The sequence below is a fragment of the Embiotoca jacksoni genome, unplaced genomic scaffold, assembly GCF_022577435.1.
Source record: "Embiotoca jacksoni isolate LCO1_2020_lvr unplaced genomic scaffold, fEmbJac1.0.p SCAF_2, whole genome shotgun sequence".
Lineage (NCBI taxonomy): Eukaryota > Metazoa > Chordata > Actinopteri > Embiotocidae > Embiotoca > Embiotoca jacksoni.
The window spans coordinates 10531659-10549621 of record NW_027185340.1 but is presented as its reverse complement, the minus strand read 5'-3'; the positions used below and the strand labels follow the sequence as shown (position 1 = coordinate 10549621).

Here is a 17963-nt window from a genome sequence, read left to right as displayed (position 1 = left end):
AGTAAACTCTCACAAGGAAGCTTGATGGGCACTTTCTGTTTTTGTTTCAAAAATTATATGTGAGAAGACCAGGTTTACTTACACACAATGTCCTTGGTCATCACAGGGTGTGATGGCTCACTTGGCTCCCCGAATCCAGCCTTATTCTCAGCAGTGACTCTAAACTCATACTCTACTCCCTCACTCAGGCCTTGCACCTTAAAGCGCAGGTCAGGGACTGTCCTCTTACAGGCTCTCACCCATCTCATTCCTTTCCTCTCTTTTCTCTGTACACAATATCCTCTAATGTCACTTCCCCCATCCTGTGCTGGTCTCTTCCATGAAATGGTGACAGCATTCCTACTGACGTTGTCAATCTCTGGGGTTGAGGGTGGACCTGGTGGTCCTGGGAAAACAAAATGTGCAATAACATTTTTGTCAGTTATAGCTTTTTATCTCAAAGGATTTTTTTTTAATCCTGTGGCTAAATGGAAATTTGGCTTTATATTATTTTAATCATTTTCATTCATGAATAAAAACCATAGAACTGTAAAAACTTACGGAAACTGTCAACCATTTTGACTGGACCAGACTGGCTTGAGTCTCCAGTGCCATACTGATTCAAAGCAGACACTCTGAAGATGTACTCGTTGCCCTTGATCAGTTTGCTGGCTGTATATCTGCAGTCCACGACATTTTCAGCTAGCTTGGTCCACTGCAGGCGGCTGGTCTCTCTCTTCTCAAGGATGTAGGACTTGATGGAGCAGCCTCCATCCTCCTCTGGTGGCAGCCAGGTAAGAGTACACTTCTCAGCTGAAATGTTACTGGCCTCGATGGGGCCTGGAGGTCCAGGCACATCTAAAACCTTCACCTTCACGTGTTCTTCCTTAATGCCGAAGGGGTTGCTGGCGGTGATGGTGTACTCTCCTGTGTTCTTCCGGCTTGCGTACTTAATAGCCAGAGTGGAGGAAGTGGGGGTGCTGGTGACAGTGACGATGTCAGAGTTCTTGAACTCGCGGCCTCCCTTGGACCAGACCGCAGTGGGTGGAGGTTTGCCCAAAATCTTGGAGGCTGAGACCATGATTGTGTCTCCTGCCCTGACTGATACACCGTCCTTCATGTCTGGGTCAATAGTGATAGTTGGGGGCTCTACAGAGAAGATGGGAGACAGTTGAGTGTACTGTTGACATCCTTCATCAATTCAATTTCATAACAATGACTTTTAGGACGAGATGTTTGTAAGACTTAACTTCAATGTCAAGAATCTGCAGTGTGAACTACCCAAATGACTTTCCCACTCAGCTTACCGTACTCATCTTTGCAGGTCAGAAGCTCAGTGGACTCTGAAGCAACACTGATAGCACCAGCAGCATTCTTGGCCCTGATTATAAACTGGTACTGGGATCCCTCTGTCAGGTCAGGGACAGTGAAAGCACAGCCCTGGACGTTGACATGATTGGCCTTCATCCAGGCCTTACCGCCGGCCTCAAGCTTCTCCACCATGTAGCCAGTAATCTTGTAGCCACCATCATATTTGGGAGGAGTCCAAATCAGAGTGACTGTGTTCCTGGTAACGTTGATCACTTCAGGCTTACCAGGAGGATCTGACAGAACACAAAGGGTCACACAAGGTGTTCAAATTCAATTCAATTTTATTTATATAGCGGCAAATCACAACACAAACAAACCATAAACAAGATATTAGAAATTCAGATCACAACAGCAAATCTCTCCACCCAATTATTTCAGCATTGTAATGAAAAGTGTAAAGTTGCCAGAGGAGAATTTGTCCTCAAATTAAAATAAATAAATCCCAAAGCAGTGGACTCACCAATAGGATCCAGGGCAACCACAGCCTCAGTGACCCTGCTGGCCTTTCCAAGACCAGCCATGTTCATGGCCATCACCCTGAACTCGTACTCCAGTCCTTCTACCAGGCCAGTGACTCTGCACTCCTTCACTCTCAGGGGAGTTTTACTGGCTCGTTTCCACATCAGACTGTTCCTCTCCTTAAACTCTATGTGATATCCTAAAGAAAAACACAAAATCAGTGGGTCAAGGTTGTTGCTATTTTCTCATGCTTTACTACAAACAGATATCCATCACAGTCTCTTACCAGTAATTGGGGAGCCACCAGTGTCCTTTGGATCAGCCCAAGTCAAGATGGCCAACTCATGACGGATGCTCACGATTTCTGGAGGAGCAGGTGCCTCGGGCACATCTAGAGGAAGCAGTAAATATTATAAATAAAATCTAAGGTTCTGAAAGGGGACTATCTACTTAAAGCACAATAATTAACAACAAACGATATCCAACGCTTGAACTATTTGATTGGTATTAGTTAGCAGAGTGGTACTCACTGAATGGATGCTGGGCGATGACTGCGTCAGACCTCAGATACTCTCCAACCCCGTATTTGTTCTCAGCGAACACTCTGAAGATATACTCTATTCCATCGTGGAGCCTGATCACCCTCATGGTGGTCTTCTGGATGGCTGAAGCCACTGTGGCCCACTTGTTGTCCGTTGTCCTTCTCTTCTCCACAATGTAGTTGGACACCTCTGCACCACCATCGTCTTTGGGTGGTCCCCACTCCAGGGTGATGCCATCTGCAGTAATCTCATCAAACTTGATGGGTCCTGTGCAGATGCCGGGCTTGCCGACCACCTTCAGCTGGAACTTGCAATCCTTTGAGCCGGCGCAGTTTCTGATGTTTATAATGTAGGTGTCAGCATCTCCTCTCTGGCAGTCTCTGATCAGCAGGGTGGTGATACCTTGGGATGCCTCAATGCACATGCGGCCAGTATCACCAAGCCCCACGTCACCCTTCTTCCAGGTTGCAGTGGGGTTGGGCACTCCGATGATGGGGATGTTGACACGTGTGGTGCTTCCTTCTTTCACCACGCAGCAGCCGTCATGTAGAGCACTCAAGTTGCAGTCAGGCAGCACTGAAATCCAAAGAACTCATCAGAAAATAGTTTCAGCAAGAATTTTATGCTCTTTAAAAACAAGCAAGTATAAATAACAACATCTGGCGTGATGTTCTGATCAGGCTGATTCCTTACCAAACTGGTCTTTGGCAACAGCAGCGAGCTCAGTGGGTGGTCCCTCTCCTGACTCGTTGAGCGCCTTGACCCGGAACGAATACTCCTTGCCATCGGTCAGCTCACTGATGGTGTGAGTTGTGTTCTTGCCCCTAAATATCTGCTTCCACTTCTCCTGGCCTTCACTCTGCTCCAGGATGTAAGCGTTAACGTAGCTGCCACCGTCGCTGATGGGCTTCTTCCAGCCCAGGGTGATGGAGTCCTTGGTAGTTTTCTGGGCTTTGAAATCGACTACTGGACCAGGTTGCTCTGAAGAGGGAGGAGAGATGGGTTTTGTGGTTTTCAGTCCAGTTGTAGCTACATTTGAGGACACTAAATTCATGAACATATGCTGGTTATTTAATCTGATGATACTAATACAATTTTTTAATTTGATTACTTTCGGGCCAACAAAATAAATAAATGAATGAATAATGGTTTGAGTATGTCACTTTATCAAATAAACCATTGTAGCCTGTTGTTCCATACTGAGTTATAAAAGATTGAGTCAAATGAAAAGACAACAGCATGTGGCTACCTGAGGCTCGGACGCTGCCAGCAGTCTCACAGCCCTCTCCGATGCCGTAGGCATTTTCAGCCAACACTCTGAAGCAGTAGGCCTGTCCACCCTCCAGGTTGGTAATCCTGAAGGAGATCTTGAGGCACTCTGCTGACACACAGGTCCAGGCCTTCCTCTCAGCCAAACGTTTTTCCACGACGTAGCTCTTGACTGGGCTGCCGCCATCAATCAGTGGGGCGTCCCAGGTGATACAGGCATGACTCCGGGATGTCTCTTTCACGATCAGGTTCACAGGTGGTCCAGGAGAATCTGAGTGGGGAGGCGAAGCGGTATCTGTAGCTCAGAGATTTGTGAACTGAACTGAGACACAAATCAGGTCGTAGGAGCACATGTAAGGTTAGCTTATACATACGTACATACAATGTTTTTTATCAACCTTTTCTTAACATCACAACTCTATTTTTTAAGAACAATCATATTCAAATGATACATGAGGCTAAAACCACACTACATTTGGTTAAACTTTTTAGGTGACTAATATAACCATTGTTTTAACAACTGTATTTCAATGTGTTGCAGGTTCATAAAAGGACCTGACCTACTCTGAGCTATGATCAATCAGTGACAAAGCTTTTCAACCAGATTCAGTTTGCTTTGAATCTAGAGGTCTGGATTTCTTTTCACATTTAGTATATCAAACCCAAGCCTACTGGCTGTGTGTCCATGTTGCCAATGACAGGAGCTCTTACCGAGGACCTTCACTATGATGGTGTAGCTCTTGGAGCCGCTACTGTTCTCCAATGACAGGATGTATTTGCCAGCGTCGTATCTGTTGATGTCCTCAATCATCAGTAGGGTATCCCACTCCGAAGTCTTGATTAGCAGGCCCTGTCTCTCCTTCAGGTTGGCGTCCACCTTCGTCCACGTCACCTTCGGCGCCGGGCGGCCTCTCAGTGGCACGTAGAGCCTCATGGTGACGCCGGCTCGCAGAACTAAAGCCTTTCTGAGGTCAGCGCTTAACTCGGCCTCAGGAGCGACTGGAGGAGAGACAGGAGACTTACGTGCTTAATAACTTCAGTCAGTTCTACATTCTTCATGTTTTATTTGATTGACCTGACTTCATGCTTACAGACTATTTATCTACTGTAAATAAAGCGATTTAATAAAGAAGAAGGGAATGTACTCAGGATGGCTTTGGCCATGTGGTTTCCAGGGACCTCGCTGGGCTCGCTGTAGCCGATCTTATTGACAGCCATGACTCTGAATTGGTACTCAGTGTTGTCCATCAGGCCCGTCACCAGGAATTTGGTGGCCTGCAGTTTTTTCGGGACATTGCACTTGGTCCAGTCCTCGGCGTTGGCTCGCTTGCACTCCACCAGGTATCCGTTGATCTCACAGCCGCCGTCATACGCTGGTTTGGTCCAGCTGAGGCTGATGGAGCTCTTGGTAGAGTCCACCACTTTGGGGAAGGCAGGCGGGCCTGGAGGATCTGATAAATTATATGTGTGAATTAAATGTCTGAAGCCTTTTAGCTTCATTTACAAAGCGTTGTTTTAAAGCAGATACTCACAGACGGGGTCAACAGCCAATGCAGCGTTGGATGCGTCGCTGGGTTTGCCCAGACCGGCCTTGTTCAGGGCAATGACTCTGAACTCGTACTCAGAGCCCTCGGTCAGCTGAACGGCCCTGATGGTCCTATCGATGACCGGCTTGCGGTTGACCTTGGCCCAGGTCAACTCCGTGGCCTCACGTTTCTCCACCATGTAGCCCAGGATAGTAGCCTTGCCATCATTAGCTGGGGCCTTCCAGCTGACTGTCATGGAGTCCTTCATAATGTTGGTGATGACGGGCGGCTCACATGGACCAGGAACATCTGATAGACAAGATAATCTCCCATCAGAGTTTATATTATGTCATCATCAGCCAGAATGTGTTCCGGTTAATACAATTTTTAGTTACAAACGACCAAACTCAAGTTTAACTAAAACGAGGTAGAAAACTTCTAAAAGTAAAGATGCCATTCCAGTCATACATAATTTTTGTCATTTCAATTTCTCCAACCATGGCCAGGGTAACATTTGATTTTTCTTTTTAGTTGTAGTGGACATTGGTCTTACTTGTCCAATGGGCATCAGCGCGGTTTTCTTACCGTACGGGTTCTTGACCATGACAGCGTCCGTCATTACGGGGTCTCCCACACCATACTGGTTCTCAGCACTGACTCTGAACTGGTATTCGTGTCCCTCAATGAGTTTTTCCACTGAGCAGTCGGTCATGTGTCTGTGAAGGTTGGAGGTGACCAGCGCCCAGTTGGCCCTGCTGGTCTCACGCTTCTCAATGATGTAGTTGGTGATTTCAGAGCCGCCGTCTGCCTGTGGGGGCTCCCATCGCATTTTAACACGGTCAGCAAACACCTTACTGATTTTCACTGAAGCTGGAGGACCTGGTTTGTCTGCAGGGGAAATGGTTGAAGGTAAGTCTCTTTGTCTGAACATGTAAAATGCTTGTGTACTGGCAAAAAAAAAAATAGTATTAAATACAACTTACCCAATACTTTGACCTTGATGGTGGCGTACTTGGTGCCGTTGATGTTTTCAGCTGTGATGGTGTAGTCTCCAGACTCCTTCCTGGTGACGGAGTAGAGGTCCAGCAGGTGACGGTGTTTCTTCTGGGACATCTTCATTCCCTCGGCGAGGACCAAAGGTGCTCCGTTTCTCTTCCAGCTCACCTTGGGCAGTGGCTTGCCAAACACCTCGGCATCCAGGAAGACGTTGTCTCCGGCTTTCACCACGATCAGGTTCTTCATGTTGAGTCCCAGATCCACGCGAGGAACGACTGCACAGGAGGAAAAGAAAGAAATTTTATCATCACTTGTCAGTGATTTAATTTGTCAAACATAATTTAATGGGTGTGCAGAGTTGTACCGTTCTCTGCGATGACAGGAATGGGGTCGGACAGCTCGGACGGCAGGCTGATGTTGACGGCGGTCTTGGCAAGGACCCTAAACTGGTACTGTTGACCCTCCTCCAGGCCGGTCACTACGTAGCTCTCTTTCTGGATGTTCATGCAGTTGGCATTGCAGCGAGTCCACTTGTTCTCTGGAAGCTTTGTGTATTCCACGTAGTAGCCAATCAGCTTGCTGCCACCATCGTGCTTGGAACGATTCCAGACCAATGATACAGAGTTCTTGGTCACATCCATCGGCTCTGGTTTCCCTGGTGGGTCTGGATGAAGAAAACAAAGGGTTGTTGATTCGCAATGCTGTTTGAATATGGAACGATGAGACTGAGTGTAAAAGAGTGCAGGTTTGGTGTTGTTGGCATCAAAACAAAATATTTAATCCCAGTAATAAGGCTTCAGGCTGGCTGTTCAGAATTACATCCATAACTTAGGTGGAGACACAGACTGGAAAACATCATTGTGACTTGATGTTCTTAATATGTCAAGAAAAGATGTGTTTAAGCCGGTGATCATGAGATAAACACTTAACAAAAAAAAAATGAAAATTAGCCCAATGTTCTGTGATTTTACAAGTAAATCATGAGTAAATCGTGACGTGCTCAGCTTTTCGTACCAACAGCAGTCCTGGCGGTGATGAAGTCGGTCTGTTTGCAGGGTTTGCCCTGTCCAGCCATGTTGTTTGCTGACACCCTGAAGGTGTACTCCAGACCTTCGATCAGGCCTGTGCAGGTGTACTGCGTGGCTTTGACCACAGACTCATTGGCCTTCACCCAGAGGAGGCTGTTTCTCTCCTTCTTTTCAATGCAGTATCCGCTGATGGGGCTGCCGCCATCGCTGCTGGGACGCTCCCACGACAGGATGACGAAATCCCTGTTGATCTTGTTGATCTGCAGGTTTCTGGGCTCACTGGGAGGATCTTTAGGCCAAAACAATTAACACATCATGTCATACCTGGAATGCTGAGAAGCAGTAATGCATATTGAAAGGCAAAATCTCACCAAATGGATGTCGGGCAATCATCTTCTCAGAGTAGATGGGCTCAGAGATGCCAAACCTGTTCTCTGCGCGGACTCGGAAGGCATACTCTTTTCCAGTTGTCAGTTTGGTCATTCTGAAGCTGGTCTTGGTGCAGGACGTGGACACGGTGACCCAGTCACCCTGGCTGACGTCACACTTCTCCACAATGTAGTTGGTAATGTTGCTGCCGCCGTCCTCCTGTGGGGAGTTCCAGAGCAGCGTGCAGGCGTCAACGTCCAGCTCCGTGATCTCTAGAGGAGCTTCTGGAGGTCCGGGGATGTCTGCAACACAATGATAGATATACACCGAAGCAATTATCTCCTAATTATCATTCACATTTGAATTATTAGCGACGTGTTTTCAAGAAGCAGCAGCTTTAACACGTCCGTTGTTGTAACTGACCCATGACGATGACTCGGAGGATCTGACTGATCTTGCCGGTGCTGTTCTCAACCGACAGACTGTAGTAGCCGCTGTCCATTCTGTTCACGTTCTTGATGATAAGTGTGCAGGTGGTCAGCGTCTTTACGATAGACAGCCGGTCGGAGGTCAACACGTCCTCGCTGCCCTGCTTCCACTTGCAGAAGGGAGCGGGTTTACCTGCCACGATGGCCTCAATCACCATCTTAGATCCAGCTCTGACCGTCACGATGTCTGGCATGATGATTTTGGGAGCCACTGAGAGGAAGAAGAAGCATAAAGAATGACTTCATTGTTTCAGAGGGGATTTCAACTTGTTCTTTTTAAGTTGAATATTTCAGTAAGTATCATCTGCATTAGAGTGAGGTTGATTTTGAGGTGGGTCCACTCACTGAGCTGTTCTTTGACCTCAAACACTCCTTCTGCCTCTCGGGCCAGGCTGACCCCCACTGAGTTCCTGGCTGCCACCCTGAACTTGTACTTGGTTCCTTCTTTCAAGCCAACCACCACAATGGTCAGGTCTTTGATCACAGAGTAAGGTGTCCACTTGTCCTCGGGTGCACCCTCCTCCTGGTAATCCACCACATAACCGTTGATCTTGGCTCCTCCATCTCTGAGCGGCTTCAACCAGCCCAGTGTGGCGCTGTTCTTGGTGATCTCCAACACGTCCATCTTCTTCGGAGGGTCGGGCTCACCTGGATGCAACACACAGCAGGGGTCAGGAGGAACAAACAAAGCCGGGTCAACTTGTTCAACTTTATTCACAGCCTGTGGTGACACTCACTGATTGGGTCAACAGCCAAGTAGGACCTGGGTGAGTCCTGAGGAACTCCAATGCCGTACTTGTTGCAGGCCATGACTCTGAAGTAGTACTCGATGCCAGGCGTCATGTTGGTCACCTTGAAGCTGGTCTTCTTCAGGTCCTCTGAGCACTTGGTCCAGGTCTTCCTATCTACCTCTCGTTTCTCCACAATGTAGTTGGTGATGGGGCTGCCTCCGTCGTTTTCTGCTGGCAACCAGGAGAGTTGAGCGGTCGTCTTGGTAACGTTAGTAGCGTCGAGGCCACCGACGGGTCCCGGAGTGTCTGTGGAGAATTTAAGAATCATTTCAATCAAACAGTTTCCTTATCAGAGGAAAATTTGTAAAAAGTGTTAATTATTTTCTTGCTCCTCACCGAGGACCTTAACGCGGACAAAGATGGCTTTCTCTCCAGCTGAATTGGAAAGAGTAAGGGAGTATTTCCCAGAATCCTCTCTGGTGCTCTCGGGGATCACCAGGAAGGACATTGTGTCAACCTGGTCCACATGGCCGCGACGGATCACATTGTCTACACCCAGGCGCTTCCAGGTAACCTTGGGGGCGGGCCTTCCTCTGATCACAGCAAAAAGTCTGATTGGACAGCCAGCCCTGACGGCCAGGCCTTTCCTCAGACTGGCGTCCAGGTCAATTTCTGGAGCCTCTGTTGTTATGAAAACACATTGATGATGAGGTCGTTGTGTGAGTGTTGTCAACAGTTACAATGTTGTGTAATATCATAGATTTACTGAGGCGCTTTCTGCTCATTCTTACCCAGGATCTCCTTGGGGGACACTGCCTCCTTCAAGTAGGCGTGGCGTCCCCAGCCCACCTGGTTTTGGGCGGACACCTTGAAATCGTACTCCAGCTTCTCATCTAACTGGTTGATGGTGAACTCTGTGAGCACCAATGGGCCATGGGTATCAATTCTCTTCCAGCCCTCTGAGGGCTTCTCGGGGTCTGCGTCAGTCTTCAGCCTCAGGTCCAGGCTGTAGCAGATGATGGGGGCGCCACCATCGTACACGGGTTTAGACCAGGTCAGGGTGATAGAGGTCTTGGTGCTGTCACCCACCTTCAGGTATGAAGGGGGGCCAGGTGGCTCTGCAGGTAGAGACAACAAAGCAAAGCTCATTGCAAATATTGGAACACTAAAAGAGTCGGAGCGACCAGTCAAGTCTTAGACTTTCTTTGGGTTCATATAAATAGCGCGTTTCTCGGCTCGAGCACAAATGTGAACACACAGATATAAACTGAGCTGTGACATCAGCTGTAAACTCACCAATAGGATCTTTGGCTGCAACAGGTCTGCAGGGTTTGCTGGGTTCTCCGAGGCCAACCTCATTCTCGGCCTTCACCCTGAACTGGTACTCGTGGTTTGCAATCAGGTTGGTGACTTTCATGCGTCTCTCAGAGATGGAGCTCTTGGTGCAAGGCACCCAACGCACTGCCCTCTTCTCTTTTCTCTCCAGGATGTAGCCAGTGATTGACTTTCCTCCATCATTCTCAGGAGGAGCCCAAACCACAGTCATCTCATCTTTACTCACCTGCATCACAAAAATATCAACAGTGTGTAACAGAGGAACAAGTTTTACGAGGTACACTCATACTGGTGTAGGAGCAGATACCGGGCTGAAATGATTTTCACATCTATAAAACTGGACCTATTTTAGTTACCTTGGTGACGTCGGGGATTTCGGGGGGTCCAGGTTTGTTGAACTGAGTCTTGACAGTTATAGGCCTGCTCTCCATGGCAGGGCCGGTTCCCATCTTGTTCTCTGCCCTCACTCTGAAGATATACTCGTTGCCCTCCACCAGACGAGTGATGTTGCAGTACGGTGTGACCACAAATGCTGAGTACGTGGACCAGACCATCCGCCTTGTCTCGCATTTCTCCAGGATGTAGCTGTCTACCTCGCAGCCTCCCTCATCCTCTGGAACGTCCCACACCACTCTGCACTTGTCGGCTCCAATGCCGGTGACCCTCAGGTTCCTCACTGGGCCGGGGACATCCAGGACGTTAATATTGGCATATGCCGTGAAGGTGCCAGCCGCGTTGGTGGCAGTAATGATATACTTTCCAGTGTCAGTGCGTCTGGACTTGGTCAGAAGGAACTTGGAGTAGTCAGGGCCAGTTTCGTAGCTGATTCTGGGGTTGTCTCCAACTGCCTTGTCTTTGGTCCATTTGACCTCAGGCTGGGGCTTTCCTCTGAGGCCCGCCTCAATTCGGACCGACTCTCCAGACTTCACCGTCAGAGTCCCAGCCAACTTCAGGTCAATGACGGGCTTCTGGATCTCCTCCCTCACCAGAATATCAACAAGTTTCACCCAGGCACTCTCACCTCCTTCATTGACGGTCTGGACCCTGCATAACAAAAGATAAGAATTATTACCTAAGGGTAATCTAGATTAGACTGTGTAATACTCAAAGAGCACCATTCCTGAGCATGTAAACACGCAGCAGAACAAACAGGACTTTAGATGTAAGAATGCAGTAACCCACCTGAAGGTGTATGTCTGGTTTTCCACACACTTGTCAGCCAGGAAGAAGGTGTCTGTAAGAGTGCTTGTGTTGAGTTTCTCCCACTTCTCAGCATCTTTGGCTTTGCACTCCAGGTTGTAGGAGAGATTGGGGCTGCCACCATCGTAGTCAGGCTTCCTCCATTTCAGATGGACGTAGTTTTTACCAATGTCAGTGGCTCTGAATTTCTCAGGCTCACCAGGCATCTCAATGGGGTCAATGGCCAGCAGAGGGGTCTTGGTCTCCACGGTGGGTCCTGGTCCTATCTTGTTCTCAGCACAGACGCGGAACAGATACTCATGGCCTTCCATCATCTTGGTCTTGATCTTGCGATTGGTGCAGTTAGAGGAGATCATAGACCACATGCTAACGCTGGGCTCACGGCACTCCACGATGTAGTTGGTGATCTCCGATCCACCATTGTCCTTGGGGGTCTCCCAGTTGATCATGCATGAGTCTTTGGTGGCGTAGGTCACATGCAGGTTCTGGCAGTGGCTGGGGCGGTCGAGTACATTGACTGTGATGGTGCAAGAAGCCTCGCCCCCCTCATTTGAAGCCTTCAGGATATATTTGCCGTGATCAGCTCTGGTGGCTTCCTTGATTCTCAGGTGGAGCACAGGGAGGTTCTGAATGATGGTGACCCGTTTGTTGTTCTCCAGAATGGTCTCCTCCTTTGACCAAATCACTTCAGCATCAGGGCGAGCCCTGATGTAGCCGATAATGTTGATGTTGTGTCCAACACGCACAGTGACACGTTCACGGCACGTGACCTCCATCTCGATCTCAGGAGGGATGAGGATGTCCTGAGCAGTGATGGAGTCTGGGATTTCTCTGGGCTCTCCATCTCCAATCATGTTAGAGGCAAGGACTCTGAATCTGTAAGTCATGCCCTCCTCTAGACCCTTCACCCTGTATGCACAATTTTTGATGAAGTCATCCAGGTTTGCCTTTTTCCATTCCTCAGTATCATCTTTCTTCACCTCCACGGTGTAGCCCAGGATGGGGCTGCCACCGTCCTTGTTAGGTTTGGTCCACACCAGGTCAGCGGTGGTCTTGCTGTAGTCTTTAACTTTAGGGTTGACAGGGGGACCTGGGACGGAGATGGGTCTGCAGGGCTTGCAGGGGTCAGAGATGGGAGAGGGGCCGCTGTAGCCAGCAATATTCTCAGCAAACACTCTGAACTCGTACTCACTGCCCTCATAGAGACCCAGGACTCTGTATCTCAAGTCCTTGCAAGGTGTCTTGTTGACACGAATCCACTTTCCTCCCATGTGTCTGCGCTCGATGATGTAGCCAGTGATCTGGCTGCCACCATCAGACAGGGGCATGGTCCAGCCGAGCATAACGGAGTCCTCAGAGACATCGGACGGCTGTGGCTTACCAGGCTGACTGGGAGGCATGAAGGTGTGCTCGGCGACAGTGGGCTTGGTCTCTAGAGGGGCACCGATGCCCATCTTGTTCACAGCACAAATGCGAATCACATACTCCGCTCCCTTCTGCAGGCGGGTGATCTTGAGCTCGGTGTTGAGGCTGCCCGAGCTAACACCTCCCCAGGTCTCTTTGTTGGACTCTCTCTTCTCCACAATGTAGTTGGTGACAGGGCTGCCACCATCGTCCTTGGGAGGACGCCATTCAATTGTCATGGAGTCCGGAGTGATCTCCAGGATGTTGGCAGGTCCAATGGGAGCAGCGGGAACATCCAGGACAGTAACGTTCAAGGCCACTGTCTTTGTTCCTGCTGGATTGGAGACGGTGAGCAAGTATGTACCAGTGTGGTTCCTGGTGCACTCATTAATGCTGAGCACAGTGGAGAAGTTGTCAGTGTCGATCTTGATGTTGCCTTCGCTGGTGATCTCCTCGCCTTCGATGCACCACTTGGCAGTGGGGACAGGGATTCCTCTCATTATAGCTGGCAGCCTGATGGTGGTGCCGGCCTTCACGATGATGCCTTCAGTGAACTTAACATCCACCTCCACAATTGGAGGCACTGTGGACAAGCAGACGGAGGAGGTTACCCAACATCATTATATTCAGAAACACGGAAACAGTTTACAGAACAGGTGGATCCACTAAAGCCAAGGACCAGTTCAAGACACATTCATTTGCTGAAGTGGATTCCCACAGAGGTCATGTACGTAATGGGTTTGGTCCTGCAACCTACCGAGTTTCTCCTGGCAGAGGATGGGCACGGTGGTGTCAGGTCTGCTGAGGCCAATGGCGTTCTCTGCCCTCACTCTGAAGCGGTAGGTCTTTCCCTCCTCCAGGCCAGTCACATGACTCTCAGGGATGCTGACGGTCTTCCACTCGTCCCACTCCCTTTCTCCCTCTTCCTGATACTCCACCAGGAAGCCTGTGATCTCACTTCCACCGTTGCGATCAGGCCAGTTCCAGACCAACCACACCTCCGTCTTGTCTACATCGTCATGGTGCAGGTCTTTGGGAGGACCAGGAGGGACTAGAGGGACAAAACAGACGTAGTAAAGAATTTACAACATAGACACTGTCTTCCCTGGCCTTACACGAGATGTATTCCCAGGTAATAAATTATTTTTAATTGGAGTGTTTGTACAAAATCTCCTCATCACATCTTTGCCTACTAAAACATTGAGTACATTCACACTACAGATCTCAACGTTTGATATAATACACATAAATCTGCTGGTTAAATATTCACTGGGTGGTTACTCACAGAGTGGGTTCATTGCCTTGATAGCCTTCGGCGTCTCAACGTATTCGCTGCGGCCGTACTGGTTTTCAGCAGCAACTCTGAACATGTAGGACATGCCCTCCATCAGGTGCTTGAGCATCATGCTGCGTTTCTTGGATGTGGAGCAGACAGGGACCCACTGAGTGGATGCTGTGTCTTTCTTCTCTACCACAAAGTTGGTGATGCGAGCACCACCATTGTCCTCTGGGTCCTTCCAGGAGAGGTAGGCGGAGTCACTCCTGATGTCAGACACTCGGAGGTGCTGGATGGGGCCAGGTTTGTCTGAAGGAAACATACAAGGACCATCACAGAAGTGTTGAGCCTGAACCGTCATTAGGGGCAGGACATGGTGCCTCGTCTCCTGTCTACATCTGCAGTCTTCTGTCTAATAATGTCTAAAAATGACGCAACACTTACTGAGGACCAGTACGGTGCAGGTGACGGTCTTGGATCCGGCTGGGTTCTCCACAGTTAGAGTGTAGTCTCCACAGTCGTCCCGGTTGCAGAACCTTATTTCCAGCTTTGTGCCGGCCTGGTTGGTTTCAATGTCGGACCGGGTGGGGACTTCTGCTTCGTTCTTTTTCCAGGCGACGGTGGGGAATGGGACGCCTTTGATGGCGGCCATCAGAGTGATATGAGTGCCGGCCATGGCCTTCACCTCTCGAGTCATTCCGGCATCCAGAATCAACTCTGGAGGCTCTGAAGGGCGACAGAGATGTGGAGGAAGGTCAGAACTGGTTATCAACACTTGCATCGCTTTGAAGGTGGTTCAGGTAAAACAACACCACTGAAAGGAAACTCACCAAGTCTGTCCTGCACTCTGATTGGCTCCTTCACATTGGCCGGGTCAGACTCTCCGGCAGCATTGACAGCCATGACTCTAAAGCGATACAGAGCACCTTCTTCCAGGTTGATGACCTTAAACTTTGTCTCCTGGCAGGAGTCTGGAGTTTGGTTCACCTGATGGAGATTAAATGGACATGTGGTGATGAACAGGATGGATCTGGTGCACAGCAGATGGTACCTGCCTGGTATATTTCATATTAAATGGACCACTGTCTCACCTTGAGCCACTCCTCCTCACCGGCCTTCTGGAACTCCAGCAGGTATCCAAAGATCTTTCCTCTGCCGGTCTTGGCAGGCGGCTCCCAGGACAGAGTCGCAGACGACTTGGTGAAGTCGATGGCCTTCAGGTTCAGCGGCGGGCTGGGTTTCACTGTGGTAGAGAACTTGTGAGTTTCTACAGTACTCACAGCAGCATGACGGGTCATTGTGAAGGGGTGAACTTACCAATGGGATCTTTGGCGAAGACGGGTTTGGACGGTGGGCTCGGATCTCCAGCTCCCACCTCGTTCTCTGCGCTGACTTTAAACTCGTACTCACAGCCTTTGAGCAGCTCCATCACCCAGTACTCCACCTTGGGATGGATTCTGTCTGTGTTGCAGCGAACCCACCTGCGAGCAGAAACATCAGCTCTTCTATTAGCCACTGAGAAACATTTGCAGCTTTGCTCTTTGAGCCAGCTTTTCATTTTAAGAAGATTGCGGATTTCTTTTGCTGTTAGGTCTTTGCAGTGACTTGGTATCTGATGCAAGTAAAGCTCTGTATCTCTTCACCCTCTGGACTACAGTCCTGCGGGGTGCTGTGAGTGTTTGTACCTGTTGGCCATGGTCTCCTTCCTCTCCACGATGTAGCCTGTGATTGGTTTTCCTCCATCAGCAGGAGGCTCCCAGCTGATCAGGGCGGAGTCGTGGTAAACCTCCTTCACTGTGGGCTGTTTGGGAGCGTCGGGCACCTCTGCGATGGACACAAACAAACATGATGAGACACTTCCAAAACGGATTCCCGGCCGTCTCGGTGTGAACGTCAGGACTTACTGAAGACGTCTCTGGCCTTGGTCTCTACAGACAGGAGGGGGTCGCTGATGCCATGGATGTTCTGAGCCATGATCCGGATGATGTACTCACGGCCCTCGATCAGCTTTGGCACCTGAAGCAACAAACAGCAGGATAACGGTGTCAGAGGCTGTCATTGTGTTGTTCTCTCTGAACAGCTGACAGATGAGAGCACTGATCCGTTGATCAGACAGTTCCTGATTTAAATACATGTCATCAGTTTGAGTCTGTTTCACATTAACCAACTTTAGTAAATGAAAACAATTATTTTAAAATACTGAGCCATCCACAAACCCAGTCATACATGCCTTCATGGCTCCTGTCTGTTCTGAAGCTCTTCAACATAAACCAGAGTTTAAATTTTTACCCATTTCTACAACTGAACTCTGCATCTGAACATATTCTGTGCAGTGTGTATATTTATCCCTCTTTTGGATTCATCTCATATAACAAACTAAACATCAGTGACAGATGTCAGATGCTGTTTGTCTGAATCAGTTTTTTGTGGTACCAAAGCTGTCTGGGTCTGTTTTCTTTAGAAAAAACGTGTCTTCCTCACCCTACAGGTGGTCCTGGTGCAGGACGAAGTGACAGGCATCCACAGGTCTCTGTTGGTGTCTCTCTTCTCAATGATGTAGTTGGAGACGGCGCAGCCTCCATCATCCAGAGGAGGGTTCCAGGAAATTACCATGTAGTTCCTGTAGACCTCGTTGAACACGACTGGGCCCTCCGGTGGCTGAGGACGGTCTGAGAGGAGGAAGCATTCACACCAGTGTCTAGCCAACATTTTTTTTTTTTTTTACTTTTAAAGGTGGTCACGGGATACTCCAGTTTAATTCAGTGATTCTGAGTCTGTATTTCTTTTCCTTCCATCAGTTGAGAGTAGACTTATGAGACTGAGATGCTGCAGGTGTAACATGAAGTAACATCAAGGGCCTGATTTACTAAAGGTCTGCGCGTGAAAAATCACGTGCAAACTCCACGACACCCGCAAAATGTCCACGCTGATCCACTAACGACGTGCAGTGAGGATTGCGTCTTTCAAATATGCAATTTAATAGACGTTCTCCATTTTGCGTGTTTGCCTGAATACATATGTACTATTGTGCGTTTCTACTTGAACATGCAAAATACTGGGAGGGGAAATGCAAATACATACATTTAGCACCCACAATGATATTTACTAAACCTGAAAGTAGAAACAGGAGAAGTGATTGTTGTGTATTTTAGTACGACTGAAGGTATTAATCAGATGAACATCAGGAGAGACGGCTGCTCTTATTGTGGTGAGAAGGAGATGCAGGAAACCAAATAATACGTAGAGAACGTGGTTTTACACCCATGGAAACATTTTTGAGATGGCAAAGGCAGAAATTATTCAGACATATCGTTTGTCCATCGATGACATTTCTGAGTTATTGAATGTACTTTATGATGATTTAAAACCAACAACAAAGAGAAGCCGCAAAATACCATCAATTAAAAAACTTCTTACGACTCAGCATTGTCCTGCCTCTGGGTCATTCCAGCTGCTTGGATATCCCACCAGTCCCGTTATTCAGGTGTGCTGTCATAGGTACTGAATGTGTCGCTGTCCCAGGTTCTGAATGTGTTCCGCAGAATTCACAGGTAAGGTTCCCGAGCACTCGCGAGGAACTGATGAAACCAAGTCACCTGCTCATCACAGAAAGAACTGGACCTGCTGATTGGTGTTTGTTAGAGGATCTCATCCACCGTCCCTCCTGTTTTATTTGTTGATGTTTTATCATAATTTCATCCATTGATTGTTTTGTTATTCCCATTGACTTCCTCACTGATAATCTCCTACATAGCGTTTTGTTCTTGTTATAGGTCCTTTTTATATTAATTAATTTCAGTGGAATCAAATTTTCTTCCTCCTTTTGCGGTCATTGTTTTTTCATGGCTGGAATCACTTTAACACACGCGAACCCCTCATTTAAATACAGCAATTTGCACGATATCAAAAACACAATTACTTTTAGTAAATCACCCGCAAAATGGGTGCAAAATATATGTGCAAACTTTTTGAACAAACACGCAATTTAGT

General features: G+C 48.4%; 1 protein-coding gene across 2 annotated transcripts in view; it reads right to left on the bottom strand.

Moving 5' to 3' along the window:
- ttn.2 (titin, tandem duplicate 2) overlaps positions 1 to 17963 on the bottom strand; it is a 185012-nt gene that overhangs the window by 45010 nt on the left and 122039 nt on the right. For both annotated transcript variants that reach the window (XM_069154449.1, XM_069154450.1), the window contains 33 exons: positions 16455 to 16642; positions 15878 to 15989; positions 15659 to 15797; positions 15291 to 15454; positions 15065 to 15216; positions 14804 to 14960; positions 14418 to 14699; positions 13983 to 14282; positions 13455 to 13748; positions 11276 to 13280; positions 10450 to 11137; positions 10055 to 10319; positions 9550 to 9876; positions 9155 to 9439; positions 8765 to 9064; positions 8373 to 8675; positions 7963 to 8238; positions 7542 to 7841; positions 7157 to 7459; positions 6507 to 6806; positions 6130 to 6417; positions 5732 to 6034; positions 5153 to 5455; positions 4766 to 5071; positions 4332 to 4619; positions 3601 to 3891; positions 3045 to 3332; positions 2340 to 2927; positions 2096 to 2200; positions 1811 to 2008; positions 1287 to 1583; positions 541 to 1128; positions 83 to 385 (listed from right to left, as the gene is read on the bottom strand). In XM_069154449.1, coding sequence (XP_069010550.1) covers positions 83 to 385; positions 541 to 1128; positions 1287 to 1583; positions 1811 to 2008; positions 2096 to 2200; positions 2340 to 2927; positions 3045 to 3332; positions 3601 to 3891; positions 4332 to 4619; positions 4766 to 5071; positions 5153 to 5455; positions 5732 to 6034; positions 6130 to 6417; positions 6507 to 6806; positions 7157 to 7459; positions 7542 to 7841; positions 7963 to 8238; positions 8373 to 8675; positions 8765 to 9064; positions 9155 to 9439; positions 9550 to 9876; positions 10055 to 10319; positions 10450 to 11137; positions 11276 to 13280; positions 13455 to 13748; positions 13983 to 14282; positions 14418 to 14699; positions 14804 to 14960; positions 15065 to 15216; positions 15291 to 15454; positions 15659 to 15797; positions 15878 to 15989; positions 16455 to 16642 — 11286 coding nt within the window. The remainder of the gene's footprint in view (positions 1 to 82; positions 386 to 540; positions 1129 to 1286; positions 1584 to 1810; positions 2009 to 2095; positions 2201 to 2339; positions 2928 to 3044; positions 3333 to 3600; positions 3892 to 4331; positions 4620 to 4765; positions 5072 to 5152; positions 5456 to 5731; positions 6035 to 6129; positions 6418 to 6506; positions 6807 to 7156; positions 7460 to 7541; positions 7842 to 7962; positions 8239 to 8372; positions 8676 to 8764; positions 9065 to 9154; positions 9440 to 9549; positions 9877 to 10054; positions 10320 to 10449; positions 11138 to 11275; positions 13281 to 13454; positions 13749 to 13982; positions 14283 to 14417; positions 14700 to 14803; positions 14961 to 15064; positions 15217 to 15290; positions 15455 to 15658; positions 15798 to 15877; positions 15990 to 16454; positions 16643 to 17963) is intronic.